The sequence below is a fragment of the Rhipicephalus sanguineus genome, chromosome 5 (genome assembly GCF_013339695.2).
Source record: "Rhipicephalus sanguineus isolate Rsan-2018 chromosome 5, BIME_Rsan_1.4, whole genome shotgun sequence".
NCBI classification, from domain to species: Eukaryota; Metazoa; Arthropoda; class Arachnida; order Ixodida; family Ixodidae; genus Rhipicephalus; species Rhipicephalus sanguineus.
In genome coordinates, this window is record NC_051180.1 from 12,947,928 (window position 1) to 12,974,223 (window position 26,296).

Consider the following 26,296-nt stretch of genomic DNA (forward strand, 5'->3'; position numbering starts at 1 on the left):
TTATAAATGTGGCTTTATTACTGACGTGTCTGTGTAACGGCCGTGACGTATCTCAAGGTCATTCTTGATAACGTAGTTCTCCATAATCGTAGCGCGCGGAGATTATCACAACGCAGTAATTTTAGCATATGTGAGGTTTCTTTCACAACATGCGGAATTTGATGCACGAAAGCAAGTATTCAAACTAGGCAAGCCTTTATTACGCATTTCGTAACGTAATACGTGCGTTTGGGCCTGTTTGGGCGCTGGCGCAGTGATACGTTGCGCAACGACTATGGAATGTAGCTCGGAGGAAACGGAGACAACGTAGGTGTATTTCCGGAAAAATGTCTTACTTCCGGAAATTTGGGCCCTTTCACAGACTTTTTTGACAAAAGCCAGGCTTCGTGGGCCTGTCTTTTAATCGTCGCAGCATCAAAGGCTGAAGGTGAGAGTTATCTTCCGCGCACGACCTCGTGTGCGGCGTTGTGCAAACGGCGACCCGAAAAACGAGCTCGCTGGGCGCGCATCGGGCGCAGCGGGTCCCCGCCTCTAGAAACGCGTCTTCAGCCGGATCATCTGAGCCTGCTTCCGTTTCAGGATCCCCTTCCGTTTTCCTGTTTTCAATGGCGTCTGCCTCGCGCGAATGATCAAATTCAGCGCGGAGACGCGCGTGACAGCTCGTTCGGATGTGTCTCATCCTCGATTTGGTGCCGCTTCGCAATGGTGTGGCCTAATACCGCTCTCCATCTTGATGGCAGCATTAGCCCTGGCCCCCTGCCGCAAGAGGCGAACGCGAGTGCATGGCCCCAGTGCCTTTCCGATTCCGACGATTCTCTCGGTGGTAGCATCTGTAGTACGTAGCGTGTGTGGTGTTAGCATAATGTTCACCGCTCTAGCATTTGATCGGCTCGTCGGTTTGTAGCTGCGTGATGTGTGGTATGCCGGTGTGTGCTAATAACGTTAACAGTGAGCGCTCCTTGTCGCGTCGCGCTTGTGAGGTGAGACGCCAGCGTTCGAGTTTCGCGTCGGCTGCGTTGACCCGAATCGTAGCAAACTCACGCGTCGGTCTTCTTATGCAGGAGTGCTGGATGTTTTCCAAGAGGAACCCGTTGATGACACAATGGAGGTAAGCCCATAGCTCGAGCACGATCGCGCATGTTGATTGCAAATTTTCGAACCTTGCTGTGTGTCCAATGCTGTCTGCTCGAAGCTTAAATTGTATTATGTGTACATAGTACTCTCTACATGGATCTGTTAACGCGTGCTCACGGGCGCCCTCGCGGAAAACAGTCTGTATGAGGTTAGCTAAAGCGTGAGGAAGTGGGCGGGGCAGCCTGTTTTCCATCAAAGGACCAGACTCTAGTAGCATGTCTGTTCCTTCGATTAATTATACTAGTGCAGCTGCGTCTTTAGAAACGCGACATCGGTGTGGTTTTTCTGATACTTAACGAAACAGATAGTTAGATTTCGCAAAGGAACAGCGGCCGAACATACGCAATGCAATAGAGTCACGCGCTGCCATTGCATATTTCTTTGCGTGTGCGTAGCACGTCTTAGCAATACCAATTTCGATCAGATCTATACAGTAGCCGGGATAACATCCCACCGTTAAGGACTGAGGAAGTAAGGAAAGCCTTAAAAGAAATTTAAAGGGGTGAAGCAGCTGGTGAGGATTAGGTAACAGCAGATCTGTTGAAGGATGGTGTAGAAAAACTGATCACCCTGTATGCCTCATGACCTTGGGCATACCGGAATCGTGGACAAGTGCTAGCATCATCTTAATCCATAAAGGGATGCCAAGTACTTCAAAAGTTACAAGCCTATTAGCTTACTGTCCATTGCCTACAAGGTATTGACAACGTTGATCACTAATGGAATAAAGAACACCCATGACTTCAATCAGCCAAACGACCAAGCAAGGTTTTGTAAAGACTGCTTGACGCTATACCGTATTCACACTATCAATCAGGTGATAGAGGAATGTGTGGAATATAACCAACCCCAATATATAGCCTTCACAGATTACGAGAACGCATTTGATTCATCCGAGACCTCTGCAGTCGTGCAGGCGTTATGGGATCAGGGTGCAGATGAGCCATGTGTAAATGTCCTGGAAGATATCTTCGGTGGCTCCACAGCCACCATAGTCATCCATAAAGAATGCAATAAAATTGCAACAAAGAAGGGTATAAGGCAGGTATATACAATATCTCCAAGGCCATTCACAGCGTCTTTGCAGGGACAGTCGGGGATAAGAGTTAGTGGAAAATACATTAGTAACCTGCAATTTGCTGATGGCATTGCCTTGCCGAGTAACTGAAGTGGCTTTAAAAGTTAATATGAATGAAAATAAGGTAATGTTAAACAGTCCCGGAAAAGAACAGCAGTTTGCAATATGTAGAGAGGCTCAGGAAATACATCTACTTTGGGCAGATAATGACTGCAGATTTGAGCCATGAGACGAGTAACTAGAATTGTAATTACAGTAGTGCATTTGGCAGGCATTCTCAGATAGTGAATGGCAGTTTACGACTATCCCTAAACAGAAAAAAGTATATAGCAGCTGCATTTTACCGGTACTTGCCTACAGGTCAGAAACCTGGAGGCTTACAAAAAGGGCTGCACTTTGAATTGAGAACAACGCAGCGAGCCATGACAAGGAAATTGTAGGTGTGACGTTAAGGGACAGGAAGAGAGTGGAGTGCTGCGGGGAACAGATGCGTGTTAATGACGTCTTAGTCGAAATTAAGAAGAAATGGGAGTTAGCAGGACATAGTAATGAGAGGGCAAGATAACTGCCAAGCATTAATGGTAACACGCTGGATTCCAAAAGAAGGCAAGCACAACGGCGGTGGCAGGAAGTTAGGGGGACAGATGAGGTTAAGAAACTTGTGGAGGGGATAATGTGGCTGCAGTTAATGCAGAAGTGGGTTAAGGGGGAGAATTATATTTATATATGTATATATATATAAGAGAAAGTCACAGTGAAAAACATAACATTTATTCTGAGCTTTCAGCCGGGGACCGGCCTTTATCAAAGATGACATTATGACATTGCGTTCGGGTTAAGTACAGATTCTCGCAGTACAGACACAGATGCACACACCGTCACGATTCGTTGGAACGGGACAAAGGGAGGGGCCAGAATAACAACGGCAAAAAAAAGAAAAGAAAGAGAGAGGGAGAGACATACATACTGACATACACAGTGTCGCAATTTGTTAGAAGTTGACAAGAGGCGGGGTCAGAGCACACAAACAAACAAGAAATAAATAGCAAATAGAGAGGGCAAAAGAAACAGGGTTACGTGTGTGGTTCGGGGGGGAAAAAAAAGTTAACGAGTGACAAAGGCAAGAACGCGATTACTGTGCTAAAAGGGGAGGTCCATACACTTCGGGATGAAGGGGAAATATGGTCATGGACGGCCGATGTCAACGCACAGCACGTGTCTTTGTTCAGCATATTATCTTGTAGAAGCGTGCCGAAAGTTGTTAAGTGTGTGCCCACCCGTGAACCGGAGGGATGGGGTTTGGTGTGACTATTGAAGTCGACCGCTTACATCGGAGGTCTTGCAGCCGCTGGCGGTACTCATCAAGGACCGCCCGCAATGTCACAGATGTGGCTCGCCGGTGCACAATATTGAGAACAGATGCAGGATATAGGACTTTTAGGGGCCTAGTTGGCGCATACTGACAAAAATTATTTAGTGTTTGTTCCTTGTGTACCTTCCTTGTGTGCCGTTTTTGTATTGTACCAAGCAATTCTTGTTGCCAGGATGCAGGATAGGTGGAATGAGGGAGTACATCAGACATTTCCTTGAACAAATTAGCCATTATATATAACATGCACACGGACATACACATACAAACGTATACACATACATATATCCATGTATATATACATATAATCACGCACATACACACATATACTACATACACGTATTCATAGAAAACAACAACCGATGTCCAAGCGACCGCCAAAGGTTTACAAGGTTACATCATCTGTACATGGAGGAAGGAGCACGCACGCCGATTCACAAAGAAATGATAATGAAATGACGAAAATATTAATGAAGGAACTATGTTACTTTCTACACCCATACCCATAATCACGTACACTACTGAAATGAAAGGGATATGCATTCTTCAAATTCTGCATTCCGAACATACACATGAGCTTTTTGGGCATCGGTCACTTAGTTGCCTGCGGAATTACATTTTTCTGGTTCGTTGCAGGCCATACGATAGTCGGCCTATGCTTTCATTTATGCCACCAGAGACACTTAAACTTGTGGATGAGGTACGATTCACGAGCCTCCCGGTCATAGTGTGTTTTGAAATTGGATTGAAGTACCACAGCAGAAAATGTGTCGAAGGGGTGGTCAAGATTATTAACATGTTTGGAGATAGGAAGGTGTGGCAGGGGATTTACGTGTGCTCTGTGGTTGTTTATTCTCATTCTGAATGCAGTCTCAGTTTTATCAATGTACTGGGCATGGCATAAGGTACATTCGAGAAGGTATATGATGTTTGCACTGTCACAGCTGAAGTTGCCTCTTATCTGATAAGAAAATGAAAAAATGAAGACGCGGTACTGGTGACGGTGGACAGTTTGTTCATCATTGGACAGAGTTTGCACCTAGGCTTGTCGCATGGGCCGCTGCCTGTGAATTCAGGAGTGTTGACTTTAGAGGACATTACAATATCTCTAATGTTCCTCGCCCATCTGTAGACAACGCATGGAGGTTCCGGGAATACACATCGTAGTTTTCACTTTCAAGCAGAATGTTGTGGTGCCTTCTGAGGACGTGGTTTATGTTAGGGTAAGAGGCTGAATATGTTGGAATAAGATTGGGAGTAGTATTTGCAGGTTCGGATTTTGTGTTTTTTATCAGGTGGTGGCAGTCCTGTTTTTCAGATTTCTTAATTGCGTCGTTGATGACAGAATGTGGGTATTGTTGCCGTGTGAGGTCATTGCTTAGCTGTTAACAGTTGGAGGCGAAATCGGCCTGGTCAGAACATATACGCCTAAACCGAAGAGACTGGCTGTATGGTATGCAGAGTTTACAGTGCTTGACGTGGTTGCTGCTAAAGTGGAGGTATTGGTGTCGGTCCGTTGGTTTTCTATACACTGTGGTCACGAGCTTATTGTCCGATATTTTCACTGAAACATCAAGGAAGTTAATGGTGGATGCCAAATATTCATGAGAGAATGAAATATTCTCGTGGGCGTTGTTGAAAGCACCGATGAAATCTCTGAGTTTCTTTTCTCCGTGGCACCAAATGAGAAAGATGTCATCGATGAACCTTCAATAAAAAAAGGGCCGCAATGGGGTGCTGTTTAAAAATTGAGATTCCACTGTGCCCATAAAAATGGCCACCCCTAATGTCATAATGTTATTTTTGATAAAGGTCGGTCCCCGGCCGAAAGCTCAGAATAAATGTTATGTTTTTCACTGTGACTTTCTCTTATATATTTTAACTGATAGCCAGGAATATACTTTTGAAAAAAATATATGTATATAATATATATATGCACATATAATGTGCAGTGTAATTGCAGATAGCAGGGAAATTCCTTAATTGTTTAATGCTGCAGCATAGGGGAAGCAATACATACCAACTAGCTCAGCTCTCTGTTATTCTGTGCGGAAGCACAACTTCATATTTCCGAGTTTCATTGTATTGACATCTCTTTCTTTTTGTAGATTTCGTTGCCACTGCAACTTGTGCCACAGCCTTCCCTGTCCCTCGTGGACCTTGGAAAACAGCTTCTGGAGTCTGCGCGCAATGGCGAGACTGAAGAAGTTCGTCAACTCATGACTAGTGGTGCTCCTTTCACTACTGACTGGGTGAGTCAACTCAAACGTTGTGAAGAAAACTATTTCTTGAAATATTCTCTAGTAGAGATACACTGCCGCAACGATAGGATTTTTGAAAGTATGATTTAGTGGGGCATTGGTTTTAAAGGATTGGTTTTTTTGTGCACAAAATAGAAGGGAGGCTTGGGGGGGAGGGGTGACAATAACATGTGACCACGCAATGCTCTTATCTCTTTGCCTACCTCCATCTTGTTTCAACATGCTTCATTTTCTGCACCACAAGTAATCAGTCTACTAGTAGTCATTGTGACATCCGCTACTGATGAACAGTCAATCTGCTGCTGTCCCTAAAGCGAAAAGTGTGCAGTCGCCACGTGCTGTCACCACTAACATATGGGGCTGAAACTTGGAAGATAACAAAGAAACTCGAGAAAAAGTTAAGTACTACTCGGTATCCAATGGAATGGATAGTGGTAGGCGTGGGATTAAGCGATCAGGTGATAGCAGAATGGGTCAGAGAACAAGTGGGTAGCCGATATTCGAGTTCACATTAAGGAAATCGAATAGACTTGGGCTGGCTACGTAATGTGTAGGACAGAAAGCAGGGTTCACTTAGAGCAGTGGAATCATTACCAAGGGATGGGAAAAGAGGCAGAGGACAGCAGCAAGTTGATGGAGTGACAAAATTGAGAATTTTGCTGGGATTAAATAGAATCGGCTCGTGCAAAACAGGGGTACAGGGGATATCACTGGGAGAGGCCTTCGTCCGGCAGTGGACATAAACAGGCCTGTGATGATGACTACAGGTGGGCATTACTGAAAGAGTTCCTGTACGGGAAAGTTTGTACATGCGCACTCTTCAGCCGGTAAAGGTGCGTTGACACTAGAGCGACACGACACCGAATTCTGTCTGCTGACTGTCACCGGGAGTGTCTTTTGTTGTGTGATCGTCCTATTTACTCTGCACGATGCCAACAGTCGGCCAATCGTCTGTGAAAGGCCCCGTCCGCGTCTTGTCGTGCTCCCAGCCTCTCGTCGGCCGATTCTCTTGTCACACAGAAGGCGCACTCAGCAACACCAAGTAAACTTGCGCGCAAAAATTGAAAACAGAGAACCACCTGCTCCTCATTTAAGCCGTCCTCCCTCCTCTACCATTGTCCCTTTTGGCGTAATCGGCGCCACACTCGCCAACTCGGCTGTGTTGCGGAGCGAGATGCGGATAAGAAAGCGGAAGCGAAGGAGACGTCGGAGGGATGCACAAGACGCCCATTGTTAAATGCCCGAGGATCTCGAGGGGGGCCTCCGTTATCTTCCCCAAGGTCTCCCCCTTCGACGTTCGAAGCAACAACATGGGCAAATTTTCACTCGGCCACGGATCTCTCGACCTGCCAACGACCAGTCTGCCGACGTGTTTTGCTGGGGTTTTTGGTCTGCCATCATGTTACACTACGGTGACATGCTGTCTTTAAAGGCGTCGGCGTCATCGTCGGCCTAGTGTGACCAGACGGTCCGGCGACATCATCAGTGGGCGACTCGTCGGCCGACCGTCTGTGTCGGTGTCATGTGTCGCTCTAGTGTAAATGCGCCTTAAGGCTAACTAGCACTGCTAGAAGACCCTACCTTCAACCCGAGACCTGGTACGAATGATGCGGCGGGGTCATCTTTCCAATGAATGTCTACTCTTTGCAGTTTTCGTCCTCATTGCTGGCCGGGCCGGCATGCCTTGCACGACTTCTAATTTGTGCCCTTTTATAAGTCATGCGAAGGCAGTACAGCTTAGTTGGGTTATGGATTCACTTTTGGACATTTTTGCTTGTTTCAACTTATTTTCAAATTTGCTGAGCATTCCTACTCTAAGGTGCGTGACAGGGGTGTCTGAGGAATAGATAATCGCCGTTATCTTGACATCATCAAAACATCTTCAAAGTGTTGGATGGTTTTACTTTGTTAATGTCAGGCCATTAATTTATAGCCTAATTTAAATTGACACAAAAACGAGGGATGATTGTTACTTCGTTATAGGTATATGCTTGCTGCCTTCTCAACGATCTCGAGTCATGAGCATGTTTGGTTCTATCTTTCACCAGTAAAAATAGGATAAAAAAAAAAGCCGCACCTCCCCGAAGGGGATCGTGAGGAAATGCGAATGCATTTGGGTGCACCCGATGAGTGTACGATTAATTAATGAAGAGAGACCAGAGTGTGCACGCAGAGGCGTAATGCTCGAGTTGCATTGTGTTACACTTCGTCCTAGTGGTATCGTTGCCGCGAGAGATTCGACTTCACCGACTTCCATCGCTATCAAGACACCAAAGCGCGCGCTCCCTGCATGATATATATAGGTCCGAGCGCGGAGAGGAGGAGCGCCCGAGCTCTTTTTCTGCCGAGCGAGCTCCGCGATGCGAGCGCCCTCACCGGGTACACTCCTCCTCTCCCTTACCCTCCACCGCTCACCACCTGCTCTGGTTGCTAGGGGCGAGGAGGAGCGCGCGCGGAGAGATAACACTGTGCGCACGCCGGCCAGGGACGCAGGACAACCCCCGACTAAGAAATGCATTTGCATTTAAAAAAGAAAATAACCTTATCTTTGCACTTGTGATGCAGTTGGGCACATCTCCCCTGCATATGGCCGCTCAGAATGGGCACGTAGCCACTGCTGAAGTGCTTCTGCGGGCCGGCATCAGCCGAGACGCACGCACCAAGGTGGACCGCACTCCGCTGCATGTGGCAGCCCAGGAGGGCCACTTGGATGTGGTGGAGCTGCTGCTCAAGCACTCTGCTGACATTGAGGCCAAGGACATGGTAAGTGCCATCCAAGCAATCTGCATTCTCAAGGAGGATACCCAGGTGGCCCAAGCAGACATTGCAGGAATATGAAAGTAAAGGTCCGAAGCTTGTAGTTGTTAGAAAACCATGTCTGAGTGACCTGAGTAGCAATTAGCAGTAGCTGTTATTTCTGTGAAGCAGTCTCATTTCAAGTATTGAGGAGGCATCATAATGTCCTTATATGGTGGCACCAAGGAGGTTGAAAAAAAACTTCTGGAGTGGAGGCGGCGCGCCGCCGCTGAAGCCGACGACTGCCATATTGCTCCAGGCAGAAAACGTGTGGGTCGTCGCTTGAGCCCGTGCGGAAGTTCCACAGATGGCAAATTTCTCCATTCTTTTGATGACAAGCGAGTGTTGTGGATGTATCATTTTTTGGACTGCGATCCACTCGATAACCCCATTTACAATTTGTCGAAGACTGCCAAGCTGTACATAAAAAACGCCGGGCCTGCGCGCAGCACAGTCACCGCGAAAGCTGGAAGAGCGGCCTTTCTAGATCCCGTTCTAAACTCTCTTGGGGGAACTAATACAAGTACACTTGCAAGGTACCCACTACGCCGCAAATCATAATTTTTGTGAAGTACGGAAGCAATCACTATGCCATTATTCGTCTTTCTGCGGATAAGCGAGGCACCCGCTACACATCTGTAAGGCATTATGTGAACTTTGTTGATGCTGCCTGTGGTTGCTGGATGAAGAATTATGGCTGAGCCTTTTGTAATGGATTTGAAGCAATTAACGATCCGGTCACTCATTGCGCAATTAGCATTATGTGACGCCTGGTGGTTATTTTACTCTTCTGACACGCTATATTACACATTTAACGCAATTCCTTGCCCGACATGACGCCTGTAAGGATGTTTATGCAAAGGAGTTCCAGTCACTAGCGTGGCTCTGTGGTAGAATACTCGACTGCCACGCTGAGGACCCGGGTTCAAATCTCATCTGAGCCTGTTTATTTTTATTTATTTTATTTTTTCTTATTTCGCGCGATAGTAGTTACGGACACCGGCGGCGGCAGCGGACAACCACCCCACAGCCGTAGTGATCTGATAACAGCTTTCGCTGTAAAATCAGGCTTCACCACATTTCAAAAGAAATCAACCGGAAGAAAATTCGGCAGATCCCACATGTTGTGGAAATCTGTTTCATGCGAAGCAGTCAGCGAGTACTTCTATGCTGTATTTTATAGCTTTGAGCCAAGCGTTACGAGGTGGATCAACGTGTTTTTGTAAGTGCAGTAGCTGTGTCCACATCGTGGGCTTACCAGGCACGTCGACAACACTGGCGTTTAAAGGGTAACTTATGGTGCAGCGTAACGCCAGCCCTCACGTAAGAGTACATAGGTCAGTATTATTGAACCTAAGTGCACATTATGGTACAACCATGTGGATACGTAACTTTCGTTAATGTATTCCTCTGGGTCGAGCAATGCTTCAATATAGCTTGATGAAACAGAGGAATACAAATGTAATGTTTATTACACTGCTATAAAAGCGGAGCCAACACTGGAACCGCAGACGTTAATCTGATATGACGCCTGTATCGTAGGAGTACATACGTACTCCTACGCATTGCTTTCTTGCAAAATTAGATAGCCAGCACTACAACCACACTTGACGTTGCTCCGAAATTATGCCTGCATAGGCTCTTTTTCCAAACCAGTCTATATACCCGACGTACCTCTGTGGTAGAATACTTGATGGCCACGCAGAATGCTTGGGTTACATTCCTGCTGTGATCTTAATATTTATTCTTTCCATTCGTCGGGTCAACGCTCCCGATGTCGGTTTTTCTTAACGCTCTCGCATTTAAAGTACCAATGTCTGTTTTCGCCGTTCCTGGGTAGATATAAACTGTCAATCACATGTGGCGCATACCCGTACACCACGGCCAGTGGTAAACGGCTATGTGTCACACGTGTCTGGAGGAAAGGGTTTGACGACCTACGCGACAGGATTTTCCTGTTATTCATGTCATGATACGACAGCCATATCCATCAAATCTTCTTACCCTCCCATGCCGATCTTGCTCTACACCAAGTTAAGGAGCCGATCATGAGAGCACTTCGGCGTAGGTGGCTAGGTAGATAGATTCGTAGATAAAAACGCTGAATGTGCCAAAGGTTCGCTAAGAAATGCCTAGCATTTAAAAATCCCAGAGCGGAGTAAGAACACAGCTGACAATTAAGGACTGTTATTTTTTAAAAATTTATAGACGAGTGTAAACAAGAGCTGCAGCAAGCTAGTCAATTAATCTGCTTTCGTATCTCTTCTTTTTGCTGTGTTTACTTTTTAAGGGTGCGTGTTTCATATAGTTAGTTCCGTGATTGTCTGCATTATGCGCAAACCAGAGCTGCAGCAAACTGGTCAACTAGTTTGCTTTTGTATCTTTTCTTTTGCTGTGTGTAGTTTTTAAGGGCGCGTGTTTCATACGGTTAGTTTCGTGACTGTGTGCATTATGATGCATTTTGAAGTTATTTTGGATTTGTTGCTTTATCGATTCACGTATAAACCACATTGTATATTCTTCTTTTTTCTTTTGAAGTTGTGTAAAAGCCGGGGGTGAATAAAATTTTATGTACCACTTATTAACTCCTCCATGTGCTTCATTTCGGGAATGCTGGAAGCGAATTCTACGTGTTATCAGGCACGCTTCAGCCCATGTATAATGGTGTAAAAAACTGCCTCCTTCAATCCTGCAGGGCAACAAAAAAATTCGGCCAAATAAGTGACACTAACTATCCAGTTCTCACGCTGAAACGCCCCCGCGGAAGCTCACAATTACGCTGTCCGCACTCAAGCTAGGGTGGCCCTACTCAAGTTGCGCTGCCTCTTGCCCGGAGCAAAATGGCTGCCAACCGGTTTCCCAGGCTTCACCCGCTCGCGTGGGCGCGTATAGGGGACCTCCACTCCAGAAGTTTTTTTTAAACCTCCTTGGGTGGCACGCTCTGTTCTTCTGATCGCTGTGGGTAGTGGCGTGCCAGCAATTTTTCTTGAGGGGTGGGGGGTGGGAGCGGAGCTTACTATATGTTACGTATGGGGAAAGGTATGAAACCTCCCGGCTACGCTACACCGGTGGCTGTGGCTGCCACATGGGAGCACGACCAGAATAAATGGTCAGAGAACTTTTGTTATATTTTTAAAAAATGTTACGAGTGATGTCAATGTTGACTAATGCTATTACAGAAATTTTTAACTGCAATACTATTTGTCCTGGGTGTTAATATCGGTTCTTGCTTTATTAGTTTGCAGACAATATAGCTCTGGTCCAAACTTTTTTATAACACACATTCTTGCAGGAATCCCTGTATTCCTCATAACGACTAGCCTTTCACGGAGAGCTTTTGTTCACGGAGAACTTGGAATTACGAGTATATGTATTTAAACTGGACGGCACAGTCACTGTGTGATGAGTGGATGTCGTTAAAGATATGATTGTTGGTCGTTCTCCTAGCCTGTCTCGCAAAGTTTTGCCAATGAAACGAAGAGAGAGAGAGAGGAAGAGGTCATCGGCAAATGACATCCCAAATGATCCAATCTGGTTGCCAGGTGTTGCGATCTGCCGTGAGATCTGGGAAGAGCAGGGAGTTAAAAACTTTGCTCCTGGCTCTGCATGGAAGTTCCAGTCGCTTCAGCGCTGCTCTGCACTTTTGGCTCTGCTTAGTTACAGCATCAGTTCCAATGTAAACAAGTAACTGCCTGAATGTATGTATAGTATATAATGTACACAAGGTCTAGTTGTTTTGTAATATGCTTCCTACTGATTTTTTCAGCTATGCACAATGCGTGGCCAGGGTGCCTTTTTTTCTGTTTGTTTTTGTCTTCTTGTTCCATGTCATACAACGTTCTGTAGCTAGTGCGAGCATCCTTCTTTGACGTTATTGGACAAAAAAGCTAGGCTTGTGTGAATATTCGAGCACTTCGAATATTCGAACGAATATTACAGTATTTGAATTCACTTCAATTCGAATTTAAATTATTGGAAATTTCTAAGTATTAAAAATGAACAAATAGGTGTATATTAGTCCGCATGTAACCCCCCCCTGTAAAGGTGATTTCACTGCAGTGTAGGGGTGCTATACCGTAAGTGCACCTTTCCAGGGAAACACCACACTGCCGCGAAGCCTCACTTCAAGGCTAAATGAACACATTACCCTCACATCGATTCATTATTTTTTAAGTTTAAAAGCCTATTATACCAGCTTATATGCTCTAAGTATAGTAAATTTTAAAACGTAACATATTTTACAGGCTCTCGCTTGCATTCTACCGAAACTCAAATCCTGCTGCTATTCAAAGTTGCTTCCACGTCCTTTGAACCAAAAAGAATGGCACTTTGCACGTGCCTTGTTTCAATTTTTAAAAATTATTGTGCAGGTTAGTTGGGTGATGACAGATATGCTAATTTTTCTCTATAAGATGTGACATATACTATTCGAATTCGATTCAAAATTATCTGACCAAATCACTATTCACACAAGCCTAAAAAAACCCATCATGGTAATTGACATGAGTGCTGAACGTGTTACTCAGTACCGTGAGTGTATGCTAGCCAAGAAGTAAAAATTTAATAGAAGTGTGACATGCTGTGTCTGACATCATGCGTGAAAATTTCTTGGAAAGGCCTTGAATTGTGTTAAAAGCTACACAAACCTTGCATCCAGTTCATATCACAGAATGGAAAGAGTGTCCCAACACTGCTCCCACTTGCATTTTACACGTGCTGCTCATATAGAGGCTTTTCTGCATTGTGAGCTGAGACCACTTTCCATGCAGCAGCTAACTTTTGCTGCATTTGGTGCCTGTGTGTTTTAACAGCTGCGCATGACACCCCTTCATTGGGCAGTGGAGAGGGGCCATCTGGATGTGATCAAATGTTTGCTGCGGTGGGGTGCGGATGTGAGTGCCACCAGCAAGTTTGAGAAGTCGCCGCTTGACATCGCCCTGGACAACGACTATGTTGAAGTGGTCAGGGTGCTTCAGGTGGGTGCATCACCCTTCCACAATGCACAGACACACATTTGCATCGTGCTAAAAGATTTAAATGGTATGTGGTCAAAGAAGCCTTCTTTTCCACACACTTTTATCTCTTGAGATTGTACAGCAAACTGAAAATTCTTCTGGCTGTTGTTTCCTTTCGGTGGTGGATCACTTTCTGTGGGCTTTTCGTTTAGATTTTTTACCTAAAAAATTAATTTTTTTGGTCAATCAGCGTCATGGGTAAAAACGATATCTATATTTCGTGCCTACAACTGGATTCCCATATATTACTGTATTTAATCATGTAACAATTGCTCTTAAATATATACTGGGTAATATTTTCAGATGGATTATCAATAACCAACAAATAATGTTTAACAAGGCCTTCTTTAGTAATAAATGTATGCATTCACTGCACATTGCATAAAGCTCTAAAAGCTTGGCACTTGAAATAAGGGAACGGGAAAAATGCACAAGAAAAAGAAAATAGAAACCACTAATTTGGCACCGTCATGTCTGATCCTTAGCTTGGACTTGGATTTTACAGTAATTTAATATGGTGAACGGGGTCGGGTTGTATTAGTTCTGAGCGCCCTAAAAATTCCCTTCGCGGAACTCGGTTTGAGAACCACAGGTCTTAGCACATCTTCAGCCATGGCTGGCATCGAAGAGGCATTCTCAATTTATCTCAAATACATGCTCTGGTGGGCTCTTGTTATGTGAGCGCATACACTTGCTGCTGCATGTGATGTATGCTATGATTATTTGCATGCATAATAATAGTTAAGAATAATTGGACATTATGAGTCATTAGTTGTACTAAGTTGGCCGACAACAAAATTCACTGTTTTTGTAGTCAATCACGAACCGAAGTTTCTCATTTGCAATGAATTGTTAATGGTTATGCAGGGATTTTGGTGAAGTTGATTTTTCTGTTTGGAATGACGTTCTGACACGTCACTCACAGAAATCATACTTGCCATGTTCGCCCTTGTCACTAACACTGCACCGCAATTCACGTCTTGTATATTGAGGAAAGCACAGGGACTTCTTCAGTGAGAAAGAGAGCCTGATGGATAGCTGCTCTCTTACTGTTGGCCTTGTGTCTTTCTTCATATTAAAATAGCATTTCCTGTTCACACAGTAACAAGAATCTTCACGAAATACTTAAAGGGACACTAAAGGCAAATAACAATTTATGTCAAAGTGAAAGCCCAATGTATGACAACTTCTAAAACGGCAATATTATCAACAGCAGTGCCCTACTTACCGAGAAATTAAGCTAAATGTATCACATGATGAGCGCCACGAGTGGGACATTTTCGAAGTGATCCCGATGACGTATGGAAGTCGGCCTACAATAAATCACTAGTAATCAAACTAGCAGCAGTAAAAAAAGAACATTCCGATCATCAAAAGACGTAATAAAATGCTGTTTGTTCGTTTCTGCTTGATTCATGAAAAACAAAACCTCCGTGGCGTTGCCATGGGGAACGGCGCGCGTGGTTCAAAGGTTCCATTTTCGCCGAACTGCGCCTCGCCCGTCTCAGTGGCAGTTCCGGGATTGCGTACTGCCGTGCATGTTTTGCGCGCTCGTGAAAGTCGCTCTGACAGAAAGTTCGACAAAATGCCGCATGCGTGTGATATTGCCGGATGCCCGAATGGTGCACAACGCCAGTGCTGCAGCAAGGAAACCGGTGTGTCTTTTCACTGGGTGCTGCGGAATGAACCCTTACGCTAGAAGTGGCTTAGTGTCATGCCATTGCGCCAGTGTGCTAAACAGTCAAAACCTCTGCGTGTGTGCTCACTGCACTTTCGTACTGAGGATTACGAGACCAACCGCAACTTGGTGAAGGCTTTGAATGTGCCCATCCGAGCAAGTCTTTGCCGCAGCGCCGTTGTTGCTACTGTGGGTCCCGCTACTTCCGCTCGGCTGCTACTAGTGTCGGCGGCCGCGCAGTAAAAGCGGGCAACGTTGGGCACGGCAGCAGTGACGTATGAAAGTCGTATTTTCAGGCGGGAGATTTGAAGCGCGCTAATGCGATGCGGACCACTAAAAACGTGATTTTATTTCAAAATAAGCACTTCCTTGGCACAAAAGCAGCACTACGAGGTTTCTGGACCGCTATTTCCACAATCAACGTCGACTTAATATTTGCCTTTAGTGTCCCTTTAAACACACCCTGTTTTGCCAATGTGTGTAAATGATCCTAGACACCATTTTTGTTCTCCAAACAGCTTTCCTCCTGCTCTAGAAATTGCTCCAAATCTTAAACTGGCTGGACCACCACTGAGAATGAGAACAGTCTGTAACATAATACAGAATTTTTCAGCTTTTAAATAGCATTCAAACATTGTTTACTACACTGTTTCGAAGGGAAGAGTGTGCAGTGGCATGTCTGACAAAGTTTGATGTTCATATTCCAGGAACATGTTTGCAATCCGACCCGGACCAAAGAGACAGTGGAACAAACTTTCATTCTGCCCATCTCACAAGTGACTAAGGTACAGCAGTTTATATTCATGCCCATGTTTCTGTATTTGAATTGGTCATTTTTTATGCTATTATTTTTGGAAGGGCCTGCCCTCATGCAATCCTGGGACCCTCCACATTAAAGGGTCCCTGCAACACTTTTTCAAGTAGCCATGGAATGGCTTCATTAAAGGAGCTTATTTCCTCACGAATCGACCACCACAAACATTTTTAGAATCTGTCCAGTACGAGCAGAGTTACAAAGATTTGTTCCACGCTGCAATTGCTTTCTCTCTTCTCTCATCCCCACGAAAACGCTGGAAGCTAAGCAGGGAGGGGAGGCACGGGGGAAGAAGGTAGCGCGCCTCATGACCTTGAGCACTTCTTCCTTTCTTTTTTTCTTCGAATGCGCAACGTACTTTCAGTGCGATCACGCGTGCACGCAGGCGAATGACAGCCTCCCACGGCGACCGCAGTAACTACCGAGCGCGCCATGTTCAAATCAGCCAATGGCGTGGCCAACGGCAGTGATGCCGTAAGCATCATTTCTTTCGAGAGAAGAAGGAGCGCTTCTTAGCTGACCTTGAGAATTTATTGTAAATCCCAGGCTGGGTGCTACGCTGTAATGTTTGGCTTGCGTGTTCTCTGCAGCCCTGAGTACTGATCGGCAGCATTTTATGACCATGCTGAAAAAGTGTTGCAGGGCCCCTTTAAGAGGTTTTGGAGAAACCTTTACTGTGGCATCCAAGATTGAAGCAAATCACCTTGAATCGCACATTTTTTTTTTGTTATTCCGAGTACTTATTTTATGCATCATTTTTTGAGCAAGTGAGACTGACAAACTTATTGTATCATCATGCCTTAAAAAGACATTTTATCGGGATATAACTTAAGTGGACTGTTATATATAAATGAACGGTGGTCTCTTGTGTGGGATTGGTATAGGTGCCTCCGCTGAATACCAAGAACAATGTTTTCTCGAAATATTGTTCTATGTATGTTTGTTGAAGCATCACTGGTTTAGTAAAACCAGAATGAGCTGCATACATTTTATATATAAAAGGTTTAAGCTTAGTTAGGTACATGCCGATCGCACTGCAAAATGACCTCTCGTTTACGTGTCCCAAGGCTTAGCCTAAAACAATCGTGTTGCCTGCAGCAAGTGCAAAGCAGTGCTTCTCATGTGCATCGAAGCACTTGCCTTATGTTTCCATTGCGAAACCGATGTAGTGAGGTGGCTAACTGGCTTGTATAAAAACTGCACCGTGCGAACACTGACACATCATGAGCGATAAATAATGCGGGAACATGTCCCACTTGTCGCAAAATGCCGTTCATACCACCAATGTATGACACCCGTCAAACACTATAGAACCACACCTGAAGTCCTTATGTGGTTCCATTAATATGGCTGCTTGGATCCCAATTCTGATATCTTGGTGGCGTGAGTGTGGCTGACCTCAGCCGAACATGTGCCACGCTACATGCTGTGAAGTATATTTCCTTGTCGTAGGTCCCAGCTGGGGCCTTGGGCACTGCTCACAAGGTTCTCAAGACCATCCCTGCTGCCACAACTGCACTGGTAACTGCTGGAAGTCCCACCATCATCCAAGCCAAAGCAACTGGGATGGTGACACCAACACGCACTGTGTTTGTGGCTGCCAAGGCACCAAACACAACTACTGTCAAGCGAGCCACAGTGACCAAAGTTGTGCCTGCCGCCTCTGTAGCCGCTTCTGCTGGTGGCACGGCCACTTCGGCGGCTGCAAGCGCCTCCACCACGACCATCACCGCCGAAGAAAGTGAGTTGCGAAAAGCACACTGTTCGTGACATCTGTAGTGGAATCTAGTTGATACGACCCTCACTGGAACCAGAACATTAAACTTACTATCATTTGAGAATTCTGTTATCCAAAGCAAGCTCAAAAAGTATAAAAATAGGCGTGTTCAATGACAAACTCAGTCGGGCAAAGGTTTGCGTGGTGTATTGAATTGATGGTGTGGCATTGGCGCTCACCACTCCCTCCACGTGACGATTTCTTTGTGCTGCTGCTGCATATTGTGCACAGCTGCACTTGTGTAATACATTACTACTTGTGGGTCGTAGGAATAACTGTGCACTTGTACAACGCGAACATGCTGCCACAAGGATTTTGCTAATAAGTGCTGTAATAAGAAAGTTATAGTGGATCGAACGACCCTTTCATGGCCGCTTCGGCTGGTGTCAGTTTCTTGCTCAGCCTTGCTACCGTTGTCTACCACGGAGAGTGGTAGGCGTAGTCCGTTGTCATGGCTATGACCACTTTGGAACACAGCACAATGTCAGCGACATCATTTCGCTGACATTGGCGCGAACGCTGACATAGTGTCAGAGTTCGTGCCTGCTTTGCGTTCATGGGGGAGAGAATTAATAATTAAAATGGCAATACTGCTTGTCAGAAATGATGTAGAATGTGAAATGTTCAGGAGATGAGCTGCACTTATGTGCGACCTCTTAAGATCCGGTAATGCCCAAGCATGCCAAAAACCTTGGACGTCTGTTTCAAGGATTTTCATCATACTTACTGCTCACCACTGTGTTGTCTGCTTAGGTGCTAATTAAAGGCTTAATAAGAAAAAGAAAGATGGTTACTAGCTGTTCATCTTGGTCATGATTGCTTCAGTAGTGTATATACAGCTCATTTGTAACCAATTTATGTGGGCTTTGTGCCTGTTCTGAATAAATGTTAGGGTGGTGAAAACGGTCTCACATCCCACTTATTGGTATTTTATGTTGATAACAGGCCACTATCTAAAAATTTTGTTTTTGCTACATGGCCTGATGCAAATTGCACAGGTGGGATTAAGACAGTGTTTGGAAATATTAAATTGAGCCCATCAAAAACATTAGGTTAAGTTCACATGTAGTGTAACATGTGGAAAGGGGGCACTAGTTTTCACCTTGATGAACTGTCATGTTTCTTTGAAGGTCAAATGAAAGTTAGCGGCATTTGGAATGAAAATTCATTTAATGCCCTTGGAACCAATATAGTACTAATACTTCATATTATTGCTTCCTGTGTGTGTGTTGAGATCAGGATTTTGCATTTGCAACACACATTGGGAGGAGCAGAAATCTTTGATTTCAGTGAAAGTGCATCTGCACGCTAGCACCTGGATGCATGGTGTCAGCTTGGTATAGACATGGCCACTTAGCTGTCCCTTGAGCCGTTGTAGAGTATGCGAGAGTGCAAATGAGCTCTCTTTGTGAGGAGTGCTGCTCATGACTAATGGGTGCCTGGTGCTGGGTCTCTCTCTCTCTCTCTGCCTGTGGCCTCAGTGAGCAGTGACCAGGGAAGCCCTTCGGTCCTGGCCACTCTTGCAGCGCTTGCAGAGGCCACTGCCCCCAATGCAAGTGAGCTCGCTTTCACTCTCTTCTCTCTCCTTTAGCTCTGCCCTATCCAACTCTAGCTGCCGCTGCTTTGTTTAGGGGGTGCATGTTTTGCATGAAGCTGGCATGTCTGTTATACCGATTGGGGTGCTTCTTTACCCGTAGCTTGCTAGGGTTGTGTTTATTTTCACTCCTATTTTGGTAATGCTGAAGGATTAAGCATGGAGAGATAGGAAGAGGGAACTGAACAAACTTGGGTGGATACTAGACAAAATTACATAACCAAGTTATAAGAAGGGAAGTTGCAGAGCACACCCAGAGTGTCGAGCTTGTATTTGATGGGCTATTATGGTAACAGAATGGGTGTGCATTGCCCATCCATGGGAACGCTGTGTGCATGTCAAAGTGCTTGTTGCACATTTTCATGCCTTAAGTGTACTGCTCTCTATCTATTTCTTTCCATCTTTTGTTGTTTCTTCTAGCAACGTTATCTTCAAATGAAGCTGTTCAGTGGCTCGAGACGCATGGCATTACAATGCTGCCTGCAGACAATTCCACCATTGTGGCTTCAGCGTTGGAAGGCGGCCAAACAATATCACTCACAGGTGATTCTTGTAGATACCACTTCTCATTGCAGCTCACTATTTCTTCCATGGGCTATTTCATGTTAGCTTTTACAAAAGTGCTCATTTCCACATGTGAAGGAAGTGGTTGTGCTGTTAATGCTGCTGCGCTATACATAACCCTTGGCTGCTTGCACAACTGTTTAAAGTGGAGCTGCATAACTTGGCTTTGCAGTGTCTTACAAAGTTAAGTTCACCTGGCTCAGATCATGGTCATGCTGAAGTACCTAATTGCAGTGCTTTAGCAATGTATATCTGCACTGAAATCTTGGTTTATATAACCATGCTTTTTCTGCTTTTACTCAATATATGACGCAAAATGTCAATCAAATGACAAACTTTGCATTTTAGGAACTCAAGTACCTTTCATTACCAATGAAAACAGTTGCCATGAAAATATTAAAAGTTGGGCATACAGACATGGGAACAGGTGAAGAGAAACACCCGCCGGGGTGGCTTAGCACGTAAGGTGTCGCACTGCTAAGCTCAAGGGCGCCGGTTCGATTCCTGGCCATGGTGGCTGCATTTTCAATGGGAGCAAAATGCAAAGAACGCCCGTATACTTTTATATTAGGTGCACATTAAAGAATCCCAGCTGGTCGAAATTATTCTGGTGTCCCCCACTACGGTGTGCCTCATAATCATATTCTGGTTTCGACGTGTGAAACCCCCAACAATCATTATTATATTAGGTGAAGTTTAATGTTTGATGGAAGCCCGTCTGGTCGGGATGATACATGGTGAAGGTAAAAAACCCCGAGGCACTGCGCCAACCAAAGTGAAAATTAAAACACACAGAAAAAGACGTTTCAGCTCCCACACGGGAGCCTTGTTCACAAGTGAAATGAAAAACATGTGTCAAGCAGTCAAGCAGTCCCTGCCGACAAGGAGAATGCGACTGTTCTGTTGGACAGAGCCGACTACTCGCAAAAAATGTTGACGCTGTTAGAGGATACGAACACGTACGTGCCACTTGACCGGGATCCAACGCCCAAGGTGCAGAAAGACTTCCAAAAGCTCTTGGCAGATGTCTTCCGTGTGGTTCCCCCTGAACGTAAATCACTGTATTTCACATTGCTTTATCACAACGGTTCAGCACCGGCTTTGTACGGCCTGTCGAAGGTCCATAAGCCAGGCGTCCCCATGCGCCCAATTGTGGATTTTACGTGCTCCCCCTTGCGTAAGCTATCAGGATTTTTGCACCGTGTCATTTCGCCCCTTGTAGGACACCGTGGCACCCACATCCAAAACTCCTACGACTTAATGGACAAAGTCCGTGTCGTCCTCGATCAAGACAATGTTTTAGTGTCCATGAAATCGCTTTTTACCAGTGTGCCAACAGAACTGGCTGTGGATGTATGCAAGACCGCTCTGGAATCGGATGCAAATCTAGCGGAAAGACCGCCTGTTGATGTACCGGACCTAGTTCGGCTTTTACAGTTCTGTTTGTCATATACGTATTTTACTTTCGAAAAGAAGTTGTACAAACAAGTCCACGGAACGGCTATGGGTGCTTCTATATCGGTGACTGCTGCTAATTTGACGATGGAAGCGATTGAAAGTCGAGCCCTCTCCTCGTTCAGCCCTGCTCCGAAGGTGGTGTTCTGCTATGTGGACGACATTTTTTGCATCATACACCGAGAAGCGGTTCAGGCGTTCATTTCACACCTGAACAGCATGGAAGCAGCAATTCCATTTACGGTGGAGGAAGAAGTCGAAAGCAAGCTTCCATTCCTTGATATGCTCATTGAAAGGAAAGGGCCCACTTTGACGTTTGGTGTGTTTAGGAAGACGACCCACACAGGGCGTTAATTGCATTTTGATAGCATGCATCCTGCTGCTCACAAAAGGGCAGTGGTTTCTACGCTTCTACGACACACGCAGAAAATCTGCACAAGACAAGGAGACTACGCAGCTGACGTACACTTGGTGCAGCGGGAATTGTCAGCCTGTAGCTATCCGAATTCCTTCTTGAATGCTGTCGAACGACAATTGGCACGCCCGCAATTACCCTGTGCTGCCTCTGGTAAAAAGCACGCGGGGATACCGTATATCTCTTCCATAAGCGAAGCCCTAAGCCGTGTTCTGTGTTCATACAATGTCCAGGTGGCACATGTTCCAGACCAGAAACTGCGACAATCACTCGTGAATGTGAAAGACAGACTACCCAAAGTGAAGTTCCCCGGTGTGGTGTAGGCTGTCCCATGTGCGGATTGTGAGGACGTATATATTGGTGAAACTGGTGACTTTGAACGCCGTCTCAAGCAGCACAATTATGGCTTGAAAAAAAGAAATGTGAAATCCAGTGCTTTGGCTGAGCATCCATCAGGTAGGCACAGAATCGACTGGAGGAGGGCACGTGTTCTTGCTAGAGAAAAATAACTGTCACGGCGTCTTCATCTTGAGTCGCTCGTGATACAGACCACACCGCGCACTCTCAACAAAAGTGATGGTAATCTCCCGCCAGTTTATGCTCGCTGTCTTCGTGACGTATTCAAGCAGCGTACATAAGGCGAACTGCTTGATACATGTTTTTCATTTCACTTGTGAACAAGGCTCCCGTGTGGAAGCTGAAACGTCTTTTTCTGTGTGTTTTAATTTTCACTTTGGTCGGCGCAGTGCCTCAGGGTTTTTTTACCTACACCATTATATTAGGTGAAGGGAAACAGACGACACAAATGCTGCACATTTAAGAGCAAAGAGTTGAAGTGCATGCATAAGCCACCCTTTCATTACTTTACCTCAAGATGAAATGTCAAGCCTTAAACAGTTGTCATGCTGGCCCAAGTGCATCTCTTATTGATCGGTTGCACTGCCATTCCTGAGCATGCAAGGATAAAGTATGTCTATTTTCTTTTCTGCCACAAGGCAACCTTTCAGCTGTGCATCCAGTGCCATAAACAGAATGAACATTCATAATAATGACACTTCTGGGGTCTGTTACTCTTCACTTGCGTCCATGTCGGTACACCTAACCTTTTCCACGATGAATCCCTACCACCTGGCTTAACTTTCTGTAGTTCTGCAGATAACACGTCGTTCTTTTCACTTTTGTGATTTTCGAATATCTTTAGATGCTGGTAAACTGGCCTTGAACTGGGTAAAGGATCAGCAGTCTGTTGCTGCTGATGGAACCACCAGTGAAGTTTCCCTCTCCAATGTAGCCACTGCTGGAAGCCAGGTGAGTTTCCGGCAAGATTTTTTTAATCCTTTGAGCAACTGTGTAGGAAGGTACTATTTCTGATGGCTATGAGACGCCCGCCACAGTGGTCTAGTGGTTACGGTGCTCGACTGCTGATGGGAAAGATTGCAGGATCGAATCCTGGCCGCGACGGCGGCATTTCGGTGTAGGCGAAATGCTAGAGGCCCGTGTACTTGGATTTAAGGGCATATTAAAGAACTAGGGTTGCCACATGTCTGGTTTTATACCGGCCCTGCCAGTTTCTTAGCGAGCTGGTTGCCAGTCCACACTTAAGACCGGCCGCTGTTGGCGTTCCTTTTTGTCACAGTATCGCAATTATTTATTTTCTGGGGCATCTTATACGTGTTAGTTCAACTACAACAGCAAATATTTATCGCCAATCACGAAAACTCTTGTGCTATTAGTCAACAGCTTTCAAGTATTCCTTCAAGTGTAGTGATCATTGGAATAGAGCACATTATTGCGCATCTATATATTATATATGAATACCGCATATTTTTGTGTCATATACACTGTGTACATTTTAACGTTTGTTTGTGCCTACAATGCCACTGGCCTGGTGGATTCAGACGCAAAGAAGAGCTTTTTATGTACGCAGTATGCACGGTTCAATTTCAGTGCAGCCCATTTAGAGCAGTAACAAAAACTTCACTTACTTTTAGTACGGGTATTTTTATGACAGCAATTAGACCAGTTGGTTAGCTCAGTGTTGTGTTTTTGTGTACATGTAGCACATTAAGTTTGTTTCACTCAAGAAAAGCAATGTTACGTTAAATGGCACTGCATGTCAAATACTTAGCATGGCGTCTATTGTTCAACATTAACTCACTCTTGTAACCCCCCGCCCCCTTCGCCCGAAGGGCCGGTTTTTTTCCTTAGTGAAAGGTGGCAACCCTATAAAGAACCCAAGCGGCAAGACTTGTTGTTTAGAGAATTAGCAGTGTTGTGTTTTCAAGCAGTTTTGTTATCCCCATTATGGAGGTGAATTATTTTGGCAAATAGCGTACTTGTGGCATTATTTAAGCTCTCATAGAATTGCTGTTGTCACGAGCAGCATGTTCTCTTAACATGTAAGAGCTTATATGTGAATTAAATAGTTGAAATTCATGTATACTTAAAATCTAATGTTCACTTCTATTCACCGCGAGATCGGGCTATAGGTGGCAGCACTGTCACCACGTTAGTGTGGATAGGCGGTCTGCGGCGCGTATACAAATGTACGCAGCGGCGCTTCGCTGTAGGCGGTTTGAGTCAAGTGTCGGCGAATAAAGCCTAATGGTGATGTATACGCCCTCTATTGCCACATTAATGCACGAAGCCGGACTAACGTTCCTGTTACGTGTGAGAAAAGCACCATCATCTGCAATCAAGGGGCTACTGGCCATGGGCGTCGGCAGGGGGGGTGCAGAAGGGGCACTTGCCCCCCTCAAGCCACACCAGCACTTGGCCCCACCCAAGCTATATACCAGTGCTCTCCCCCTCCCCCAGCCGCAATGCTTAGCGGGTTTGCACCCCCCCCCCCCAAGACAAAATCCTGCCGACACTCATGGTACTGGCCTTCAGTCACAGTCGTGGTTTGCACTAGGCTCGATGTTTTTTCTTGCTTTAGTTGAACGTGTTTAACTTGTGTACTGACTATACCACAATATAAATAGTGTTGCGCGACTGAGCCAATTAAGATTTACTTCTTGCTCCAGCGGCTACAAAAGAAAAAGCCTCTATTTCTAAGTGAAGTAGAACTTTGTGCACTCTACTTTTCTGTTTGCATAAATACGCATATACCGCTATAGAAATGTGTGGCTTGGGGTCTTTTTTTACCGCTAACGGGCCTTTGCAGACGCTAGTTCTCACTTTGCTGTATCACGATGATTTCTAAATCGCCAACACTTTACGAGAAGGTGTCGCTGAAATTCTACATTCACACCTCAACATTTAGTACTTCTTTCGTTTGCCATGGCGCCAAATGCACTATGTAATGTGCTTGAACGATAAAGTGGCACCCACATTGATATGATTTTGGCGAATGGACGGTAGTAGGCTTGTGCGAATAGTAAATTTTAGGTCCGAAGCGAATTCGAAGCGAATAGTGATTTGGTCGAAGTGAATTTCGAAGCGAATTCGAATAGTTTATATCACATATTATAAAGAAAAATGAGCATATTTGACATTACCAAACTAACCAGCGCAATAGTTTTAAAGTTGAAACAAGGCATATGCATATGTCATTCTTTTTGGTTCAAAGGGAAGTGGAAGCAACTTTGAGTAGTAGCAGGATTTGACTTTCAGTAGAATGCAAGGAATAACCTGTAAAATATGTTACGTTTTAAAATTTACTATACTTAGAGCATATCAGCTGGTATAGCAAGCTTTTAAACTTAAAGAAATGATGAATCGATGTGAGGGTAATACAGTAAAACCTTATTAATTCGGACTCGGTTATTGCGAAATCCCGCATAATTAGAAGGATGTCTGCGGCCCCGTATTTTGCAATGTAAATTTGAGTGGATAATTTGAAGCAGCGGTCAGTACCAGCCCGGTTAATTCGAAAACTTTGGGTGCCATGTGCCAATTCCCGATCCCGATTTCGCCTCAAATCCGCAAAAACAATTAGTATCTCTACTAATGGGTGACAAATGAAGCATTCCAGCCTCGCTGCTGCCAGCGCAAGAAAAAAACAAAACAAAAGGCGGTCTCCTAGTCAGCGGAAACGTGCGCCTGCGGAAAAGAAGACGAGCTTCACTGCAACACAGCGGTGACACGCGGGCAGTATGACGCATGCTTCCCTCAACGTCAGCGCATCATGATTTACCCATTCTTTCTGGGAAAATAGAGAAATTAATAAATGACGGAATTCGCGATGTATGCGAACCTCCGATTGGCGGTTGTTCCGACAATGTGCGCGCTTGTACTGCTGGCGGAGTACTTGCCTGCAACGCCTACTTCGAAAACTGAGTTGAACAATTCAATGATCACCCAGAACACATCGCGAATTCCGTTACAATGGTCATTATTAAATT

The 26,296-nt window shown here is 45.1% G+C and overlaps 1 protein-coding gene across 5 annotated transcripts in view; it reads left to right on the top strand.

Moving 5' to 3' along the window:
• The first annotated feature begins 145 nt into the window (after positions 1–145).
• LOC119393242 (GA-binding protein subunit beta-1) overlaps positions 146–26,296 on the top strand; it is a 31,830-nt gene continuing 5,679 nt past the window's right edge. Inside the window, exons 1-10 of one of the 5 annotated variants that reach the window (XM_037660157.2) lie at positions 146–427; positions 1,062–1,108; positions 5,690–5,833; positions 8,408–8,605; positions 13,450–13,614; positions 16,039–16,116; positions 17,598–17,886; positions 19,404–19,478; positions 19,937–20,059; positions 23,152–23,258. In XM_037660157.2, the coding sequence (XP_037516085.1) occupies positions 1,103–1,108; positions 5,690–5,833; positions 8,408–8,605; positions 13,450–13,614; positions 16,039–16,116; positions 17,598–17,886; positions 19,404–19,478; positions 19,937–20,059; positions 23,152–23,258 (1,185 nt within the window). In that variant the 5' untranslated portion in view covers positions 146–427; positions 1,062–1,102. Of the gene's footprint in view, positions 428–553; positions 836–873; positions 981–1,061; positions 1,109–5,689; positions 5,834–8,407; positions 8,606–13,449; positions 13,615–16,038; positions 16,117–17,597; positions 17,887–19,403; positions 19,479–19,936; positions 20,060–23,151; positions 23,259–26,296 lie in introns of those variants that run through there. The other 4 variants (XM_037660159.2, XM_037660155.2, XM_037660158.2 and 1 more) reach the window with 4 other exon arrangements.